Raw genomic sequence first — 24,365 nt, forward strand, 5'->3', positions numbered from 1 at the left:
ATAGTCGGTGAGGAAAGACTGAAGGAAAAGGGTAATTCAGGGAAGGTTAAGGTCCAGTCCCTAAAAAGCTGGATGGCCAGGCCTGACATCAGTGCAGAGAATGCCACAGAAAGATAGGAGGCCAGGTCAGAAAGCTAGGAGGCCAGGCCAGACATCAGTGCGAAGGCCACAGAAAGCTAGGAGGCCAGGCCAGACATCAGTGCAAAGAAGGCCACAGAAAGCTTGGAGGCCAAGCCAGACCACAGAACGTTAAGAGGCCAGGCCAGTCATCAGTGCAGAGGCGGCCACAGAAAGCTAGGAGGCCAGACATCAGTGCAGAGAAGGCCACAAAAAGCTAGGAGGCTAGGTCAGAAAGCCAGGAGGCCAGAAAGCTAGGAGGCCAGGTCAGGCACTAGTGCAGAAGAGAATAATGTAAGGGGCCTATTGTGTCCTCTTACTTCCCATTCACTTACCATCCGTGTCCTTCTGGTTGGGATTATTTATCAAGCGGCAGTTGTCTGGCCCTGGGGGGATGTAGTCTGGGATTCCGTCATTGTCGTCGTCTTGGTCACACTCATCCCCGATACCATCATTGTCTGAGTCCAGCTGAGAGCTGTTGGGAATTTCAGCACAATTGTCCTTGGTGTCCTGGTGTCCATCGCCGTCTCTGAGGAATTAAAGATGTCACCATAGAGCATGAAACAACGAAACCAATTCACCAACCATAAACAACTTCCCCATCTGTTTCCCACCGGACAGCTGTCCACGCTGGACTGTAAGCCGTAGGCAATGGTACCAGTGTCCCACCTCAGCACACACAGGAGAAGAGTCACCCATTCTATGCCAGGGCTGAGCAGCTGGGACACATCAGTCATAGCTACATACACACACAGGAGAAGAGTCACCCATTCTATGCCAGGGCTGAGCGGCTGGGACACATCAGTCATAGCTACATACACACAGGAGAAGAGTCACCCATTCTATGCCAGGGCTGAGCGGCTGGGACACATCAGTCATAGCTACATACACACAGGAGAAGAGTCACCCATTCTATGCCAGGGCTGAGCGGCTGGGACACATCAGTCATAGCTACATACACACACAGGAGAAGAGTCACCCATTCTATGCCAGGGCTGAGCGGCTGGGACACATCAGTCATAGCTACATACACACAGGAGAAGAGTCACCCATTCTATGCCAGGGCTGAGCGGCTGGGACACATCAGTCATAGCTACACACACAGGAGAAGAGTCACCCATTCTATGCCAGGGCTGAGCGGCTGGGACACATCAGTCATAGCTACATACACACAGGAGAAGGGTCACCCATTCTATGCCAGGGCTGAGGAGCTGGGACACATCAGTCATAGCTACACACACACAGGAGAAGAGTCACCCATTCTATGCCAGGGCTGAGCGGCTGGGACACATCAGTCATAGCTACATACACACAGGAGAAGAGTCACCCATTCTATGCCAGGGCTGAGCAGCTGGGACACATCAGTCATAGCTACACACATAGGAGAAGAGTCACCCATTCTATGCCAGGGCTGAGCGGCTGGGACACATCAGTCATAGCTACACACACACAGGAGAAGAGTCACCCATTCTATGCCAGGACTGAGCGGCTGGGACACATCAGTCATAGCTACACACACACAGGAGAAGAGTCACCCATTCTATGCCAGGGCTGAGCGGCTGGGACACATCAGTCATAGCTACATACACACAGGAGAAGAGTCACCCATTCTATGCCAGGGCTGAGCGGCTGGGACACATCAGTCATAGCTACATACACACAGGAGAAGAGTCACCCAATCTATGCCAGGGCTGAGCGGCTGGGACACATCAGTCATAGCTACATACACAGGAGAAGGGTCACCCATTCTATGCCAGGGCTGAGCAGCTGGGACACATTAGTCATAGCTACATACACACAGGAGAAGAGTCACCCATTCTATGCCAGGGCTGAGCAGCTGGGATACATCAGTCATAGCTACATACACACAGGAGAAGAGTCACCCATTCTATGCCAGAGCTGAGCGGCTGGGACACATCAGTCATAGCTACACACACACAGGAGAAGGGTCACCCATTCTATGCCAGGGCTGAGCGGCTGGGACACATCAGTCATAGCTACATACACACAGGAGAAGAGTCACCCATTCTATGCCAGGGCTGAGCGGCTGGGACACATCAGTCATAGCTACATACACACACAGGAGAAGAGTCACCCATTCTATGCCAGGGCTGAGCGGCTGGGACACATCAGTCATAGCTACACACACACAGGAGAAGAGTCACCCATTCTATGCCAGGGCTGAGCGGCTGGGACACATCAGTCATAGCTACACACACACAGGAGAAGAGTCACCCATTCTATGCCAGGACTGAGCGGCTGGGACACATCAGTCATAGCTACATACACAGGAGAAGAGTCACCCATTCTATGCCAGGGCTGAGCGGCTGGAACACATCAGTCATAGCTACACACACACAGGAGAAGAGTCACCCATTCTATGACAGGGCTGAGCGGCTGGGACATATCAGTCATAGCTACACACACACAGGAGAAGAGTCACCCATTCTATGCCAGGGCTGAGCGGCTGGGACACATCAGTCATAGCTACATACACATAGGAGAAGGGTCACCCATTCTATGCCAGGGCTGAGCAGCTGGGACACATTAGTCATAGCTACATACACACAGGAGAAGAGTCACCCATTCTATGCCAGGGCTGAGCGGCTGGGACACATCAGTCATAGCTACATACACACAGGAGAAGAGTCACCCATTCTATGCCAGGGCTGAGCAGCTGGGACACATCAGTCATAGCTACATACACACAGGAGAAGGGTCACCCATTCTATGCCAGGGCTGAGCGGCTGGGACACATCAGTCATAGCTACATACACACAGGAGAAGAGTCACCCATTCTATGCCAGGGCTGAGCGGCTGGGACACATCAGTCATAGCTACACACACACAGGAGAAGGGTCACCCATTCTATGCCAGGGCTGAGCGGCTGGGACACATCAGTCATAGCTACATACACACAGGAGAAGAGTCACCCATTCTATGCCAGGGCTGAGCGGCTGGGACACATCAGTCATAGCTACACACACACAGGAGAAGGGTCACCCATTCTATGCCAGGGCTGAGCGGCTGGGACACATCAGTCATAGCTACATACACACAGGAGAAGAGTCACCCATTCTATGCCAGGGCTGAGCGGCTGGGACACATCAGTCATAGCTACACACACACAGGAGAAGAGTCACCCATTCTATGCCAGGGCTGAGCGGCTGGGACACATCAGTCATAGCTACATACACACAGGAGAAGAGTCACCCATTCTATGCCAGGGCTGAGCGGCTGGGACACATCAGTCATAGCTACACACACACAGGAGAAGGGTCACCCATTCCATGCCAGGGCTGAGGAGCTGGGACACATCAGTCATAGCTACACACACACAGGAGAAGAGTCACCCATTCTATGCCAGGGCTGAGCGGCTGGGACACATCAGTCATAGCTACATACACACAGGAGAAGGGTCACCCATTCTATGCCAGGGCTGAGCGGCTGGGACACATCAGTCATAGCTACACACACACAGGAGAAGAGTCACCCATTCTATGCCAGGGCTGAGCGGCTGGGACACATCAGTCATAGCTACATACACATAGGAGAAGGGTCACCCATTCTATGCCAGGGCTGAGCGGCTGGGACACATCAGTCATAGCTACACAGGAGAAGAGTCACCCATTCTATGCCAGGGCTGAGCGGCTGGGACACATCAGTCATAGCTACACACACAGGAGAAGAGTCACCCATTCCATGCCAGGGCTGAGCGGCTGGGACACATCAGTCATAGCTACACACACACAGGAGAAGAGTCACCCATTCTATGCCAGGGCTGAGCGGCTGGGACACATCAGTCTTAGCTACATACACACACAGGAGAAGGGTCACCCATTCTATGCCAGGGCTGAGCGGCTGGGACACATCAGTCTTAGCTACATACACACACAGGAGAAGAGTCACCCATTCTATGCCAGGGCTGAGCAGCTGGGACACAAAAGTCATAGCTACACACACAGGAGAAGAGTCACCCATTCTATGCCAGGGCTGAGCGGCTGGGACACATCAGTCATAGCTACACACACACAGGAGAAGAGTCACCCATTCTATGCCAGGGCTGAGCGGCTGGGACACATCAGTCATAGCTACACACACACAGGAGAAGGGTCACCCATTCCATGCCAGGGCTGAGCGGCTGTGACACATCAGTCATAGCTACATACACAGGAGAAGGGTCACCCATTCTATGCCAGGGCTGAGCGGCTGGGACACATCAGTCATAGCTACACACACACACAGGAGAAGAGTCACCCATTCTATGCCAGGGCTGAGCGGCTGGGACACATCAGTCATAGCTACACACACACAGGAGAAGAGTCACCCATTCTATGCCAGGGCTGAGCGGCTGGGACACATCAGTCATAGCTACATACACAGGAGAAGAGTCACCCATTCTATGCCAGGGCTGAGCGGCTGGGACACATCAGTCATAGCTACATACACACAGGAGAAGAGTCACCCATTCTATGCCAGGGCTGAGCGGCTGGGACACATCAGTCATAGCTACATACACACAGGAGAAGAGTCACCCATTCTATGCCAGGACTGAGCGGCTGGGACACATCAGTCATAGCTACACACACACAGGAGAAGAGTCACCCATTCTATGCCAGGGCTGAGCAGCTGGGACACATCAGTCATAGCTACACACACACAGGAGAAGAGTCACCCATTCTATGCCAGGGCTGAGCGGCTGGGACACATCAGTCATAGCTACATACACACAGGAGAAGGGTCACCCATTCTATGCCAGGGCTGAGCGGCTGGGACACATCAGTCATAGCTACATACACACAGGAGAAGAGTCACTCATTCTATGCCAGGGCTGAGCAGCTGGTACACATCAGTCATAGCTACATACACACAGGAGAAGAGTCACCCATTCTATGCCAGGGCTGAGCGGCTGGGACACAACAGTCATAGCTACATACACACACAGGAGAAGGGTCACCCATTCTATGCCAGGGCTGAGCGGCTGGGACACATCAGTCATAGCTACACACACAGGAGAAGAGTCACCCATTCTATGCCAGGGCTGAGCGGCTGGGACACATCAGTCATAGCTACACACACACACAGGAGAAGAGTCACCCATTCTATGCCAGGGCTGAGCGGCTGGGACACATCAGTCATAGCTACACACACACACAGGAGAAGAGTCACCCATTCTATGCCAGGGCTGAGCGGCTGGGACACATCAGTCATAGCTACATACACACAGGAGAAGAGTCACCCATTCTATGCCAGGGCTGAGCGGCTGGGACACATCAGTCATAGCTACATACACACAGGAGAAGGGTCACCCATTCCATGCCAGGGCTGAGCGGCTGGGACACATCAGTCATAGCTACATACACACAGGAGAAGAGTCACCCATTCTATGCCAGGGCTGAGCGGCTGGGACACATCAGTCATAGCTACATACACACAGGAGAAGAGTCACCCATTCTATGCCATGGCTCAGCGGCTGGGACACATCAGTCATAGCTACACACACAGGAGAAGAGTCACCCATTCTATGCCAGGGCTGAGCGGCTGGGACACATCAGTCATAGCTACACACACACAGGAGAAGAGTCACCCATTCTATGCCAGGGCTGAGGAGCTGGGACACATCAGTCATAGCTACACACACACAGGAGAAGAGTCACCCATTCTATGCCAGGGCTGAGCGGCTGGGACACATCAGTCATAGCTACATACACACAGGAGAAGGGTCACCCATTCTATGCCAGGGCTGAGCGGCTGGGACACATCAGTCATAGCTACACACACAGGAGAAGGGTCACCCATTCTATGCCAGGGCTGAGCGGCTGGGACACATCAGTCATAGCTACACACACAGGAGAAGAGTCACCCATTCTATGCCAGGGCTGAGGAGCTGGGACACATCAGTCATAGCTACACACACACAGGAGAAGAGTCACCCATTCTATGCCAGGGCTGAGCGGCTGGGACACATCAGTCATAGCTACATACACACAGGAGAAGGGTCACCCATTCTATGCCAGGGCTGAGCGGCTGGGACACATCAGTCATAGCTACATACACAGGAGAAGAGTCACCCATTCTATGCCAGGGCTGAGCGGCTGGGACACATCAGTCATAGCTACACACACACAGGAGAAGGGTCACCCATTCCATGCCAGGGCTGAGCGGCTGGGACACATCAGTCTTAGCTACATACACACACAGGAGAAGGGTCACCCATTCTATGCCAGGGCTGAGCGGCTGGGACACATCAGTCTTAGCTACATACACACACAGGAGAAGAGTCACCCATTCTATGCCAGGGCTGAGCAGCTGGGACACATCAGTCATAGCTACACACACAGGAGAAGAGTCACCCATTCTATGCCAGGGCTGAGCGGCTGGGACACATTAGTCATAGCTACACACACACAGGAGAAGAGTCACCCATTCTATGCCAGGGCTGAGCGGCTGGGACACATCAGTCATAGCTACACACACACAGGAGAAGGGTCACCCATTCCATGCCAGGGCTGAGCGGCTGTGACACATCAGTCATAGCTACATACACAGGAGAAGGGTCACCCATTCTATGCCAGGGCTGAGCGGCTGGGACACATCAGTCATAGCTACACACACACACAGGAGAAGAGTCACCCATTCTATGCCAGGGCTGAGCGGCTGGGACACATCAGTCATAGCTACACACACACAGGAGAAGAGTCACCCATTCTATGCCAGGGCTGAGCGGCTGGGACACATCAGTCATAGCTACATACACAGGAGAAGAGTCACCCATTCTATGCCAGGGCTGAGCAGCTGGGACACATCAGTCATAGCTACATACACACAGGAGAAGGGTCACCCATTCTATGCCAGGGCTGAGCGGCTGGGACACATCAGTCATAGCTACATACACACAGGAGAAGAGTCACCCATTCTATGCCAGGGCTGAGCGGCTGGGACACATCAGTCATAGCTACACACACACAGGAGAAGGGTCACCCATTCTATGCCAGGGCTGAGCGGCTGGGACACATCAGTCATAGCTACATACACACAGGAGAAGAGTCACCCATTCTATGCCAGGGCTGAGCGGCTGGGACACATCAGTCATAGCTACACACACACAGGAGAAGGGTCACCCATTCTATGCCAGGGCTGAGCGGCTGGGACACATCAGTCATAGCTACATACACACAGGAGAAGAGTCACCCATTCTATGCCAGGGCTGAGCGGCTGGGACACATCAGTCATAGCTACACACACACAGGAGAAGAGTCACCCATTCTATGCCAGGGCTGAGCGGCTGGGACACATCAGTCATAGCTACATACACACAGGAGAAGAGTCACCCATTCTATGCCAGGGCTGAGCGGCTGGGACACATCAGTCATAGCTACACACACACAGGAGAAGGGTCACCCATTCCATGCCAGGGCTGAGGAGCTGGGACACATCAGTCATAGCTACACACACACAGGAGAAGAGTCACCCATTCTATGCCAGGGCTGAGCGGCTGGGACACATCAGTCATAGCTACACACACACAGGAGAAGAGTCACCCATTCTATGCCAGGGCTGAGCGGCTGGGACACATCAGTCATAGCTACACACACACAGGAGAAGGGTCACCCATTCCATGCCAGGGCTGAGCGGCTGTGACACATCAGTCATAGCTACATACACAGGAGAAGGGTCACCCATTCTATGCCAGGGCTGAGCGGCTGGGACACATCAGTCATAGCTACACACACACACAGGAGAAGAGTCACCCATTCTATGCCAGGGCTGAGCGGCTGGGACACATCAGTCATAGCTACATACACACAGGAGAAGGGTCACCCATTCTATGCCAGGGCTGAGCGGCTGGGACACATCAGTCATAGCTACATACACAGGAGAAGAGTCACCCATTCTATGCCAGGGCTGAGCGGCTGGGACACATCAGTCATAGCTACACACACACAGGAGAAGGGTCACCCATTCCATGCCAGGGCTGAGCGGCTGGGACACATCAGTCTTAGCTACATACACACACAGGAGAAGGGTCACCCATTCTATGCCAGGGCTGAGCGGCTGGGACACATCAGTCTTAGCTACATACACACACAGGAGAAGAGTCACCCATTCTATGCCAGGGCTGAGCAGCTGGGACACATCAGTCATAGCTACACACACAGGAGAAGAGTCACCCATTCTATGCCAGGGCTGAGCGGCTGGGACACATCAGTCATAGCTACACACACACAGGAGAAGAGTCACCCATTCTATGCCAGGGCTGAGCGGCTGGGACACATCAGTCATAGCTACACACACACAGGAGAAGGGTCACCCATTCCATGCCAGGGCTGAGCGGCTGTGACACATCAGTCATAGCTACATACACAGGAGAAGGGTCACCCATTCTATGCCAGGGCTGAGCGGCTGGGACACATCAGTCATAGCTACACACACACACAGGAGAAGAGTCACCCATTCTATGCCAGGGCTGAGCGGCTGGGACACATCAGTCATAGCTACACACACACAGGAGAAGAGTCACCCATTCTATGCCAGGGCTGAGCGGCTGGGACACATCAGTCATAGCTACATACACAGGAGAAGAGTCACCCATTCTATGCCAGGGCTGAGCAGCTGGGACACATCAGTCATAGCTACATACACACAGGAGAAGGGTCACCCATTCTATGCCAGGGCTGAGCGGCTGGGACACATCAGTCATAGCTACATACACACAGGAGAAGAGTCACCCATTCTATGCCAGGGCTGAGCGGCTGGGACACATCAGTCATAGCTACACACACACAGGAGAAGGGTCACCCATTCTATGCCAGGGCTGAGCGGCTGGGACACATCAGTCATAGCTACATACACACAGGAGAAGAGTCACCCATTCTATGCCAGGGCTGAGCGGCTGGGACACATCAGTCATAGCTACACACACACAGGAGAAGGGTCACCCATTCTATGCCAGGGCTGAGCGGCTGGGACACATCAGTCATAGCTACATACACACAGGAGAAGAGTCACCCATTCTATGCCAGGGCTGAGCGGCTGGGACACATCAGTCATAGCTACACACACACAGGAGAAGAGTCACCCATTCTATGCCAGGGCTGAGCGGCTGGGACACATCAGTCATAGCTACATACACACAGGAGAAGAGTCACCCATTCTATGCCAGGGCTGAGCGGCTGGGACACATCAGTCATAGCTACACACACACAGGAGAAGGGTCACCCATTCCATGCCAGGGCTGAGGAGCTGGGACACATCAGTCATAGCTACACACACACAGGAGAAGAGTCACCCATTCTATGCCAGGGCTGAGCGGCTGGGACACATCAGTCATAGCTACATACACACAGGAGAAGGGTCACCCATTCTATGCCAGGGCTGAGCGGCTGGGACACATCAGTCATAGCTACACACACACAGGAGAAGAGTCACCCATTCTATGCCAGGGCTGAGCGGCTGGGACACATCAGTCATAGCTACATACACATAGGAGAAGGGTCACCCATTCTATGCCAGGGCTGAGCGGCTGGGACACATCAGTCATAGCTACACAGGAGAAGAGTCACCCATTCTATGCCAGGGCTGAGCGGCTGGGACACATCAGTCATAGCTACACACACAGGAGAAGAGTCACCCATTCCATGCCAGGGCTGAGCGGCTGGGACACATCAGTCATAGCTACACACACACAGGAGAAGAGTCACCCATTCTATGCCAGGGCTGAGCGGCTGGGACACATCAGTCTTAGCTACATACACACACAGGAGAAGGGTCACCCATTCTATGCCAGGGCTGAGCGGCTGGGACACATCAGTCTTAGCTACATACACACACAGGAGAAGAGTCACCCATTCTATGCCAGGGCTGAGCAGCTGGGACACAAAAGTCATAGCTACACACACAGGAGAAGAGTCACCCATTCTATGCCAGGGCTGAGCGGCTGGGACACATCAGTCATAGCTACACACACACAGGAGAAGAGTCACCCATTCTATGCCAGGGCTGAGCGGCTGGGACACATCAGTCATAGCTACACACACACAGGAGAAGGGTCACCCATTCCATGCCAGGGCTGAGCGGCTGTGACACATCAGTCATAGCTACATACACAGGAGAAGGGTCACCCATTCTATGCCAGGGCTGAGCGGCTGGGACACATCAGTCATAGCTACACACACACACAGGAGAAGAGTCACCCATTCTATGCCAGGGCTGAGCGGCTGGGACACATCAGTCATAGCTACACACACACAGGAGAAGAGTCACCCATTCTATGCCAGGGCTGAGCGGCTGGGACACATCAGTCATAGCTACATACACAGGAGAAGAGTCACCCATTCTATGCCAGGGCTGAGCGGCTGGGACACATCAGTCATAGCTACATACACACAGGAGAAGAGTCACCCATTCTATGCCAGGGCTGAGCGGCTGGGACACATCAGTCATAGCTACATACACACAGGAGAAGAGTCACCCATTCTATGCCAGGACTGAGCGGCTGGGACACATCAGTCATAGCTACACACACACAGGAGAAGAGTCACCCATTCTATGCCAGGGCTGAGCAGCTGGGACACATCAGTCATAGCTACACACACACAGGAGAAGAGTCACCCATTCTATGCCAGGGCTGAGCGGCTGGGACACATCAGTCATAGCTACATACACACAGGAGAAGGGTCACCCATTCTATGCCAGGGCTGAGCGGCTGGGACACATCAGTCATAGCTACATACACACAGGAGAAGAGTCACCCATTCTATGCCAGGGCTGAGCAGCTGGTACACATCAGTCATAGCTACATACACACAGGAGAAGAGTCACCCATTCTATGCCAGGGCTGAGCGGCTGGGACACAACAGTCATAGCTACATACACACACAGGAGAAGGGTCACCCATTCTATGCCAGGGCTGAGCGGCTGGGACACATCAGTCATAGCTACACACACAGGAGAAGAGTCACCCATTCTATGCCAGGGCTGAGCGGCTGGGACACATCAGTCATAGCTACACACACACACAGGAGAAGAGTCACCCATTCTATGCCAGGGCTGAGCGGCTGGGACACATCAGTCATAGCTACACACACACACAGGAGAAGAGTCACCCATTCTATGCCAGGGCTGAGCGGCTGGGACACATCAGTCATAGCTACATACACACAGGAGAAGAGTCACCCATTCTATGCCAGGGCTGAGCGGCTGGGACACATCAGTCATAGCTACATACACACAGGAGAAGGGTCACCCATTCCATGCCAGGGCTGAGCGGCTGGGACACATCAGTCATAGCTACATACACACAGGAGAAGAGTCACCCATTCTATGCCAGGGCTGAGCGGCTGGGACACATCAGTCATAGCTACATACACACAGGAGAAGAGTCACCCATTCTATGCCATGGCTCAGCGGCTGGGACACATCAGTCATAGCTACACACACAGGAGAAGAGTCACCCATTCTATGCCAGGGCTGAGCGGCTGGGACACATCAGTCATAGCTACACACACACACAGGAGAAGAGTCACCCATTCTATGCCAGGGCTGAGCGGCTGGGACACATCAGTCATAGCTACACACACACAGGAGAAGAGTCACCCATTCTATGCCAGGGCTGAGCGGCTGGGACACATCAGTCATAGCTACATACACAGGAGAAGAGTCACCCATTCTATGCCAGGGCTGAGCGGCTGGGACACATCAGTCATAGCTACATACACACAGGAGAAGAGTCACCCATTCTATGCCAGGGCTGAGCGGCTGGGACACATCAGTCATAGCTACATACACACAGGAGAAGGGTCACCCATTCTATGCCAGGGCTGAGCGGCTGGGACACATCAGTCATAGCTACATACACACAGGAGAAGAGTCACCCATTCTATGCCAGGGCTGAGCAGCTGGTACACATCAGTCATAGCTACATACACACAGGAGAAGAGTCACCCATTCTATGCCAGGGCTGAGCGGCTGGGACACAACAGTCATAGCTACATACACACACAGGAGAAGGGTCACCCATTCTATGCCAGGGCTGAGCGGCTGGGACACATCAGTCATAGCTACACACACAGGAGAAGAGTCACCCATTCTATGCCAGGGCTGAGCGGCTGGGACACATCAGTCATAGCTACACACACACACAGGAGAAGAGTCACCCATTCTATGCCAGGGCTGAGCGGCTGGGACACATCAGTCATAGCTACACACACACACAGGAGAAGAGTCACCCATTCTATGCCAGGGCTGAGCGGCTGGGACACATCAGTCATAGCTACATACACACAGGAGAAGAGTCACCCATTCTATGCCAGGGCTGAGCGGCTGGGACACATCAGTCATAGTTACATACACACAGGAGAAGGGTCACCCATTCCATGCCAGGGCTGAGCGGCTGGGACACATCAGTCATAGCTACATACACACAGGAGAAGAGTCACCCATTCTATGCCAGGGCTGAGCGGCTGGGACACATCAGTCATAGCTACATACACACAGGAGAAGAGTCACCCATTCTATGCCATGGCTCAGCGGCTGGGACACATCAGTCATAGCTACACACACAGGAGAAGAGTCACCCATTCTATGCCAGGGCTGAGCGGCTGGGACACATCAGTCATAGCTACACACACACAGGAGAAGAGTCACCCATTCTATGCCAGGGCTGAGGAGCTGGGACACATCAGTCATAGCTACACACACACAGGAGAAGAGTCACCCATTCTATGCCAGGGCTGAGCGGCTGGGACACATCAGTCATAGCTACATACACACAGGAGAAGGGTCACCCATTCTATGCCAGGGCTGAGCGGCTGGGACACATCAGTCATAGCTACACACACAGGAGAAGGGTCACCCATTCTATGCCAGGGCTGAGCGGCTGGGACACATCAGTCATAGCTACACACACAGGAGAAGAGTCACCCATTCTATGCCAGGGCTGAGGAGCTGGGACACATCAGTCATAGCTACACACACACAGGAGAAGAGTCACCCATTCTATGCCAGGGCTGAGCGGCTGGGACACATCAGTCATAGCTACATACACACAGGAGAAGGGTCACCCATTCTATGCCAGGGCTGAGCGGCTGGGACACATCAGTCATAGCTACACACACACAGGAGAAGAGTCACCCATTCTATGCCAGGGCTGAGCGGCTGGGACACATCAGTCATAGCTACACACACACAGGAGAAGAGTCACCCATTCTATGCCAGGGCTGAGCGGCTGGGACACATCAGTCATAGCTACACACACACAGCAGAAGGGTCACCCATTCTATGTCAGGGCTGAGCGGCTGGGACACATCAGTCATAGCTACATACACACAGGAGAAGGGTCACCCATTCTATGTCAGGGCTGAGCGGCTGGGACACATCAGTCATAGCTACACACACACAGGAGAAGGGTCACCCATTCTATGCCAGGGCTGAGCGGCTGGGACACATCAGTCATAGCTACATACACACAGGAGAAGAGTCACCCATTCTATGCCAGGGCTGAGCGGCTGGGACACATCAGTCATAGCTACATACACACACAGGAGAAGAGTCACCCATTCTATGCCAGGGCTGAGCGGCTGGGACACATCAGTCATAGCTACACACACACAGGAGAAGAGTCACCCATTCTATGCCAGGGCTGAGCGGCTGGGACACATCAGTCATAGCTACACACACACAGGAGAAGAGTCACCCATTCTATGCCAGGACTGAGCGGCTGGGACACATCAGTCATAGCTACATACACACAGGAGAAGAGTCACCCATTCTATGCCAGGGCTGAGCGGCTGGGACACATCAGTCATAGCTACATACACACACAGGAGAAGAGTCACCCATTCTATGCCAGGGCTGAGCGGCTGGGACACATCAGTCATAGCTACACACACACAGGAGAAGAGTCACCCATTCTATGCCAGGGCTGAGCGGCTGGGACACATCAGTCATAGCTACACACACACAGGAGAAGAGTCACCCATTCTATGCCAGGACTGAGCGGCTGGGACACATCAGTCATAGCTACATACACAGGAGAAGAGTCACCCATTCTATGCCAGGGCTGAGCGGCTGGAACACATCAGTCATAGCTACACACACACAGGAGAAGAGTCACCCATTCTATGACAGGGCTGAGCGGCTGGGACATATCAGTCATAGCTACACACACACAGGAGAAGAGTCACCCATTCTATGCCAGGGCTGAGCGGCTGGGACACATCAGTCATAGCTACATACACATAGGAGAAGGGTCACCCATTCTATGCCAGGGCTGAGCAGCTGGGACACATTAGTCATAGCTACATACACACAGGAGAAGAGTCACCCATTCTATGCCAGGGCTGAGCGGCTGGGACACATCAGTCATAGCTACATACACACAGGAGAAGAGTCACCCATTCTATGCCAGGGCTGAGCAGCTGGGACACATCAGTCATAGCTACATACACACAGGAGAAGGGTCACCCATTCTATGCCAGGGCTGAGCGGCTGGGACACATCAGTCATAGCTACATACACACAGGAGAAGAGTCACCCATTCTATGCCAGGGCTGAGCGGCTGGGACACATCAGTCATAGCTACACACACACAGGAGAAGGGTCACCCATTCTATGCCAGGGCTGAGCGGCTGGGACACATCAGTCATAGCTACATACACACAGGAGAAGAGTCACCCATTCTATGCCAGGGCTGAGCGGCTGGGACACATCAGTCATAGCTACACACACACAGGAGAAGGGTCACCCATTCTATGCCAGGGCTGAGCGGCTGGGACACATCAGTCATAGCTACATACACACAGGAGAAGAGTCACCCATTCTATGCCAGGGCTGAGCGGCTGGGACACATCAGTCATAGCTACACACACACAGGAGAAGAGTCACCCATTCTATGCCAGGGCTGAGCGGCTGGGACACATCAGTCATAGCTACATACACACAGGAGAAGAGTCACCCATTCTATGCCAGGGCTGAGCGGCTGGGACACATCAGTCATAGCTACACACACACAGGAGAAGGGTCACCCATTCCATGCCAGGGCTGAGGAGCTGGGACACATCAGTCATAGCTACACACACACAGGAGAAGAGTCACCCATTCTATGCCAGGGCTGAGCGGCTGGGACACATCAGTCATAGCTACACACACACAGCAGAAGGGTCACCCATTCTATGTCAGGGCTGAGCGGCTGGGACACATCAGTCATAGCTACATACACACAGGAGAAGGGTCACCCATTCTATGTCAGGGCTGAGCGGCTGGGACACATCAGTCATAGCTACACACACACAGGAGAAGGGTCACCCATTCTATGCCAGGGCTGAGCGGCTGGGACACATCAGTCATAGCTACATACACACAGGAGAAGAGTCACCCATTCTATGCCAGGGCTGAGCGGCTGGGACACATCAGTCATAGCTACATACACACACAGGAGAAGAGTCACCCATTCTATGCCAGGGCTGAGCGGCTGGGACACATCAGTCATAGCTACACACACACAGGAGAAGAGTCACCCATTCTATGCCAGGGCTGAGCGGCTGGGACACATCAGTCATAGCTACACACACACAGGAGAAGAGTCACCCATTCTATGCCAGGACTGAGTGGCTGGGACACATCAGTCATAGCTACATACACACAGGAGAAGAGTCACCCATTCTATGCCAGGGCTGAGCGGCTGGGACACATCAGTCATAGCTACATACACACACAGGAGAAGAGTCACCCATTCTATGCCAGGGCTGAGCGGCTGGGACACATCAGTCATAGCTACACACACACAGGAGAAGAGTCACCCATTCTATGCCAGGGCTGAGCGGCTGGGACACATCAGTCATAGCTACACACACACAGGAGAAGAGTCACCCATTCTATGCCAGGACTGAGCGGCTGGGACACATCAGTCATAGCTACATACACAGGAGAAGAGTCACCCATTCTATGCCAGGGCTGAGCGGCTGGAACACATCAGTCATAGCTACACACACACAGGAGAAGAGTCACCCATTCTATGACAGGGCTGAGCGGCTGGGACATATCAGTCATAGCTACACACACACAGGAGAAGAGTCACCCATTCTATGCCAGGGCTGAGCGGCTGGGACACATCAGTCATAGCTACATACACATAGGAGAAGGGTCACCCATTCTATGCCAGGGCTGAGCAGCTGGGACACATTAGTCATAGCTACATACACACAGGAGAAGGGTCACCCATTCTATGCCAGGGCTGAGCGGCTGGGACACATCAGTCATAGCTACATACACACAGGAGAAGAGTCACCCATTCTATGCCAGGGCTGAGCAGCTGGGACACATCAGTCATAGCTACATACACACAGGAGAAGGGTCACCCATTCTATGCCAGGGCTGAGCGGCTGGGACACATCAGTCATAGCTACATACACACAGGAGAAGAGTCACCCATTCTATGCCAGGGCTGAGCGGCTGGGACACATCAGTCATAGCTACACACACACAGGAGAAGGGTCACCCATTCTATGCCAGGGCTGAGCGGCTGGGACACATCAGTCATAGCTACATACACACAGGAGAAGAGTCACCCATTCTATGCCAGGGCTGAGCGGCTGGGACACATCAGTCATAGCTACACACACACAGGAGAAGGGTCACCCATTCTATGCCAGGGCTGAGCGGCTGGGACACATCAGTCATAGCTACATACACACAGGAGAAGAGTCACCCATTCTATGCCAGGGCTGAGCGGCTGGGACACATCAGTCATAGCTACACACACACAGGAGAAGAGTCACCCATTCTATGCCAGGGCTGAGCGGCTGGGACACATCAGTCATAGCTACATACACACAGGAGAAGAGTCACCCATTCTATGCCAGGGCTGAGCGGCTGGGACACATCAGTCATAGCTACACACACACAGGAGAAGGGTCACCCATTCCATGCCAGGGCTGAGGAGCTGGGACACATCAGTCATAGCTACACACACACAGGAGAAGAGTCACCCATTCTATGCCAGGGCTGAGCGGCTGGGACACATCAGTCATAGCTACATACACACAGGAGAAGGGTCACCCATTCTATGCCAGGGCTGAGCGGCTGGGACACATCAGTCATAGCTACACACACACAGGAGAAGAGTCACCCATTCTTTGCCAGGGCTGAGCGGCTGGGACACATCAGTCATAGCTACACACACACAGGAGAAGGGTCACCCATTCCATGCCAGGGCTGAGCGGCTGTGACACATCAGTCATAGCTACATACACAGGAGAAGGGTCACCCATTCTATGCCAGGGCTGAGCGGCTGGGACACATCAGTCATAGCTACACACACACACAGGAGAAGAGTCACCCATTCTATGCCAGGGCTGAGCGGCTGGGACACATCAGTCATAGCTACACACACACAGGAGAAGAGTCACCCATTCTATGCCAGGGCTGAGCGGCTGGGATACATCAGTCATAGCTACATACACAGGAGAAGAGTCACCCATTCTATGCCAGGGCTGAGCGGCTGGGACACATCAGTCATAGCTACATACACACAGGAGAAGGGTCACCCATTCTATGCCAGGGCTGAGCGGCTGGGACACATCAGTCATAGCTACACACACACAGGAGAAGAGTCACCCATTCTATGCCAGGGCTGAGCGGCTGGGACACATCAGTCATAGCTACATACACACAGGAGAAGGGTCACCCATTCTATGCCAGGGCTGAGCGGCTGGGACACATCAGTCATAGCTACATACACACAGGAGAAGAGTCACCCATTCTATGCCAGGGCTGAGCAGCTGGTACACATCAGTCATAGCTACATACACACAGGAGAAGAGTCACCCATTCTATGCCAGGGCTGAGCGGCTGGGACACAACAGTCATAGCTACATACACACACAGGAGAAGGGTCACCCATTCTATGCCAGGGCTGAGCGGCTGGGACACATCAGTCATAGCTACACACACAGGAGAAGAGTCACCCATTCTATGCCAGGGCTGAGCGGCTGGGACACATCAGTCATAGCTACACACACACACAGGAGAAGAGTCACCCATTCTATGCCAGGGCTGAGCGGCTGGGACACATCAGTCATAGCTACACACACACACAGGAGAAGAGTCACCCATTCTATGCCAGGGCTGAGCGGCTGGGACACATCAGTCATAGCTACATACACACAGGAGAAGAGTCACCCATTCTATGCCAGGGCTGAGCGGCTGGGACACATCAGTCATAGCTACATACACACAGGAGAAGGGTCACCCATTCCATGCCAGGGCTGAGCGGCTGGGACACATCAGTCATAGCTACATACACACAGGAGAAGAGTCACCCATTCTATGCCAGGGCTGAGCGGCTGGGACACATCAGTCATAGCTACATACACACAGGAGAAGAGTCACCCATTCTATGCCATGGCTCAGCGGCTGGGACACATCAGTCATAGCTACACACACAGGAGAAGAGTCACCCATTCTATGCCAGGGCTGAGCGGCTGGGACACATCAGTCATAGCTACACACACAGAGGAGAAGAGTCACCCATTCTATGCCAGGGCTGAGCGGCTGGGAAACATCAGTCATAGCTACACACACACAGGAGAAGGGTCACCCATTCCATGCCAGGGCTGAGGAGCTGGGACACATCAGTCATAGCTACACACACACAAGAGAAGAGTCACCCATTCTATGCCAGGGCTGAGCGGCTGGGACACATCAGTCATAGCTACATACACACAGGAGAAGGGTCACCCATTCTATGCCAGGGCTGAGCGGCTGGGACACATCAGTCATAGCTACACACACAGGAGAAGAGTCACCCATTCTATGCCAGGGCTGAGCGGCTGGGACACATCAGTCATAGCTACACACACAGGAGAAGAGTTACCCATTCTATGCCAGGGCTGAGCGGCTGGGACACATCAGTTATAGCTACACACACACAGGAGAAGAGTCACCCATTCTATGCCAGGGCTGAGCGGCTGGGACACATCAGTCATAGCTACACACACACAGCAGAAGGGTCACCCATTCTATGTCAGGGCTGAGCGGCTGGGACACATCAGTCATAGCTACATACACACAGGAGAAGGGTCACCCATTCTATGTCAGGGCTGAGCGGCTGGGACACATCAGTCATACCTACATACACACAGGAGAAGGGTCACCCATTCTATGCCAGGGCTGAGCAGCAGGGACACATCAGTCATAGCTACATACACACACAGGAGAAGAGTCACCCATTCTATGCCAGGACTGAGCGGCTGGGACATATCAGACATAGCTACATACACACAGGAGAAGAGTCACCCATTCTATGCCAGGGCTGAGTGGCTGGGACACATCAGTCATAGCTACATACACAGGAGAAGAGTCACCCATTCTATGCAAGGGCTGAGCGGCTGGGACACATCAGTCATAGCTACATACACACAGGAGAAGAGTCACCCATTCTATGCCAGGGCTGAGCGGCTGGGACACATCAGTCATAGCTACATACACACAGGAGAAGAGTCACCCATTCTATGCCAGGGCTGAGCGGCTGGGACACATCAGTCATAGCTACATACACACAGGAGAAGAGTCACCCATTCTATGCCAGGGCTGAGCGGCTGGGACACATCAGTCATAGCTACATACACACAGGAGAAGGGTCACCCATTCTATGCCAGGGCTGAGCGGCTGGGACACATCAGTCATAGCTACACACACACAGGAGAAGGGTCACCCATTCTATGCCAGGGCTGAGCGGCTGGGACACATCAGTCATAGCTACACACACACAGAAGAAGGGTCACCCATTCTATGTCAGGGCTGAGCGGCCGGGACACATCAGTCATACCTACATACACACAGGAGAAGGGTCACCCATTCTATGCCAGGGCTGAGCAGCAGGGACACATCAGTCATAGCTACATACACACACAGGAGAAGAGTCACCCATTCTATGCCAGGACTGAGCGGCTGGGACATATCAGTCATAGCTACATACACACAGGAGAAGAGTCACCCATTCTATGCCAGGGCTGAGTGGCTGGGACACATCAGTCATAGCTACATACACACAGGAGAAGAGTCACCCATTCTATGCCAGGGCTGAGCGGCTGGTACACATCAGTCATAGCTACATACACACAGGAGAAGGGTCACCCATTCTATGCCAGGGCTGAGCGGCTGGGACACATCAGTCATAGCTACACACACACACAGGAGAAGGGTCACCCATTCTATGCCAGGGCTGAGCGGCTGGGACACATCAGTCATACCTACATACACACACACAGGAGAAGAGTCACCCATTCTATGCCAGGGCTGAGCGGCTGGGACACATCAGTCATAGCTACATACACACACAGGAGAAGAGTCACCCATTCTATGTCAGGGCTGAGCGGCTGGGACACATCAGTCATAGCTACATACACACAGGAGAAGAGTCACCCATTCTATGCCAGGGCTGAGCGGCTGGGACACATCAGTCATAGCTACATACACACAGGAGAAGAGTCACCCATTCTATGCCAGGGCTGAGCGGCTGGGACACATCAGTCATAGCTACATACACACAGGAGAAGAGTCACCCATTCTATGCCAGGGCTGAGCGGCTGGGACACATCAGTCATACCTACACACACACAGGAGAAGGGTCACCCATTCTATGCCAGGGCTGAGCGGCTGAGACAAATCAGTCATAGCTACACACACACAGGAGAAGGGTCACCCATTCTATGCCAGGGCTGAGCGGCTGGGACACATCAGTCATAGCTACACACACACAGGAGAAGAGTCACCCATTCTATGCCATGGCAGAGCGGCTGGGACACATCAGTCATAGCTACATACACACAGGAGAAGGGTCACCCATTCTATGCCAGGGCTGAGCGGCTGGGACACATCAGTCATAGCTACACACACACAGGAGGAGAGTCACCCATTCTATGCCATGGCAGAGCGGCTGGGACACATCAGTCATAGCTACATACACACAGGAGAAGGGTCACCCATTCTATGCCAGGGCTGAGCGGCTGGGACACATCAGTCATAGCTACATACAAACAGGAGAAGGGTCACCCATTCTATGCCAGGGCTGAGCAGCAGGGACACATCAGTCATAGCTACATACACACACAGGAGAAGAGTCACCCATTCTATGGCAGGACTGAGCGGCTGGGACATATCAGTCATAGCTACATACACACAGGAGAAGAGTCACCCATTCTATGCAAGGGCTGAGCGGCTGGGACACATCAGTCATAGCTACATACACACAGGAGAAGAGTCACCCATTCTATGCCAGGGCTGAGCGGCTGGGACACATCAGTCATAGCTACATACACACAGGAGAAGAGTCACCCATTCTATGCCAGGGCTGAGCGGCTGGGACACATCAGTCATAGCTACATACACACAGGAGAAGGGTCACCCATTCTATGCCAGGGCTGAGCGGCTGGGACACATCAGTCATAGCTACATACACACACAGGAGAAGAGTCACCCATTCTATGCCAGGACTGAGCGGCTGGGACATATCAGTCATAGCTACATACACACAGGAGAAGAGTCACCCATTCTATGCCAGGGCTGAGTGGCTGGGACACATCAGTCATAGCTACATACACACAGGAGAAGAGTCACCCATTCTATGCCAGGGCTGAGCGGCTGGGACACATCAGTCATAGCTACATACACACAGGAGAAGAGTCACCCATTCTATGCCAGGGCTGAGCGGCTGGGACACATCAGTCATAGCTACATACACACAGGAGAAGGGTCACCCATTCTATGCCAGGGCTGAGCGGCTGGGACACATCAGTCATACCTACATACATACACACAGGAGAAGGGTCACCCATTCTATGCGAGGGCTGAGCGGCTGGGACACATCAGTCATACCTACATACATACACACAGGAGAAGAGTCACCCATTCTATGCCAGGGCTGAGCGGCTGGGACACATCAGTCATAGCTACATACACACAGGAGAAGAGTCACCCATTCTATGCCAGGGCTGAGCGGCTGGGACACATCAGTCATAGCTACATACACACAGGAGAAGGGTCACCCATTCTATGCCAGGGCTGAGCGGCTGGGACACATCAGTCATAGCTACACACACACACAGGAGAAGGGTCACCCATTCTATGCCAGGGCTGAGCGGCTGGGACACATCAGTCATACCTACATACACACACACAGGAGAAGAGTCACCCATTCTATGTCAGGGCTGAGCGGCTGGGACACATCAGTCATAGCTACATACACACAGGAGAAGAGTCACCCATTCTATGCCAGGGCTGAGCGGCTGGGACACATCAGTCATAGCTACATACACACAGGAGAAGAGTCACCCATTCTATGCCAGGGCTGAGCGGCTGGGACACATCAGTCATAGCTACATACACACAGGAGAAGAGTCACCCATTCTATGCCAGGGCTGAGCGGCTGGGACACATCAGTCATACCTACACACACACAGGAGAAGGGTCACCCATTCTATGCCAGGGCTAAACGGCTGGGACAAATCAGTCATAGCTACACACACACAGGAGAAGGGTCACCCATTCTATGCCAGGGCTGAGCGGCTGGGACACATCAGTCATAGCTACACACACACAGGAGAAGAGTCACCCATTCTATGCCATGGCAGAGCGGCTGGGACACATCAGTCATAGCTACATACACACAGGAGAAGGGTCACCCATTCTATGCCAGGGCTGAGCGGCTGGGACACATCAGTCATAGCTACATACAAACAGGAGAAGGGTCACCCATTCTATGCCAGGGCTGAGCAGCAGGGACACATCAGTCATAGCTACATACACACACAGGAGAAGAGTCACCCATTCTATGCCAGGACTGAGCGGCTGGGACATATCAGTCATAGCTACATACACACAGGAGAAGAGTCACCCATTCTATGCCAGGGCTGAGTGGCTGGGACATATCAGTCATAGCTACATACACACAGGAGAAGAGTCACCCATTCTATGCAAGGGCTGAGCGGCTGGGACACATCAGTCATAGCTACATACACACAGGAGAAGAGTCACCCATTCTATGCCAGGGCTGAGCGGCTGGGACACATCAGTCATAGCTACATACACACAGGAGAAGAGTCACCCATTCTATGCCAGGGCTGAGCGGCTGGGACACATCAGTCATAGCTACATACACACAGGAGAAGGGTCACCCATTCTATGCCAGGGCTGAGCGGCTGGGACACATCAGTCATAGCTACACACACACACAGGAGAAGGGTCACCCATTCTATGCCAGGGCTGAGCGGCTAGGACACATCAGTCATAGCTACATACACACAGGAGAAGGGTCACCCATTCTATGTCAGGGCTGAGCGGCTGGGACATATCAGTCATAGCTACATACACACAGGAGAAGAGTCACCCATTCTATGCAAGGGCTGAGCGGCTGGGACACATCAGTCATAGCTACATACACACAGGAGAAGAGTCACCCATTCTATGCCAGGGCTGAGCGGCTGGGACACATCAGTCATAGCTACATACACACAGGAGAAGAGTCACCCATTCTATGCCAGGGCTGAGCGGCTGGGACACATCAGTCAAAGCTACATACACACAGGAGAAGAGTCACCCATTCTATGCCAGGGCTGAGCGGCTGGGACACATCAGTCATAGCTACATACACACAGGAGAAGGGTCACCCATTCTATGCCAGGGCTGAGCGGCTGGGACACATCAGTCATACCTACATACATACACACAGGAGAAGGGTCACCCATTCTATGCCAGGGCTGAGCGGCTGGGACACATCAGTCATACCTACATACATACACACAGGAGAAGAGTCACCCATTCTATGTCAGGGCTGAGCGGCTGGGACACATCAGTCATAGCTACACACACACACAGGAGAAGGGTCACCCATTCTATGCCAGGGCTGAGCGGCTGGGACACATCAGTCATACCTACATACACACACACAGGAGAAGAGTCACCCATTCTATGTCAGGGCTGAGCGGCTGGGACACATCAGTCATAGCTACACACACAGGAGAAGGGTCACCCATTCTATGCCAGGGCTGAGCGGCTGGGACACATCAGTCATAGCTACACACAGGAGAAGAGTCACCCATTCTATGCCAGGGCTGAGCGGCTGGGACACATCAGTCATAGCTACACACACACACAGGAGAAGGGTCACCCATTCTATGCCACGGCTGAGCGGCGGGGACACATCAGTCATAGCTACACACACACAGGAGAAGAGTCACCCATTCTATGCCAGG

General features: G+C 53.4%; 1 protein-coding gene across 3 annotated transcripts in view; it reads right to left on the minus strand.

Annotated features, from left to right (window-relative positions):
* The window catches only part of THBS3 (thrombospondin 3), an 809,978-nt gene that overhangs the window by 476,310 nt on the left and 309,303 nt on the right, over nucleotides 1–24,365 (minus strand). For all 3 annotated transcript variants that reach the window (XM_088448476.1, XM_088448475.1, XM_088448477.1), the window contains one exon: nucleotides 453–646. In XM_088448476.1, the coding sequence (XP_088304602.1) occupies nucleotides 453–646 (194 nt within the window). The remainder of the gene's footprint in view (nucleotides 1–452; nucleotides 647–24,365) is intronic.

This window comes from Taudactylus pleione, unplaced genomic scaffold (genome assembly GCF_031769625.1).
Source record: "Taudactylus pleione unplaced genomic scaffold, aTauple2 ptg000455l, whole genome shotgun sequence".
NCBI classification, from domain to species: Eukaryota; Metazoa; Chordata; class Amphibia; order Anura; family Myobatrachidae; genus Taudactylus; species Taudactylus pleione.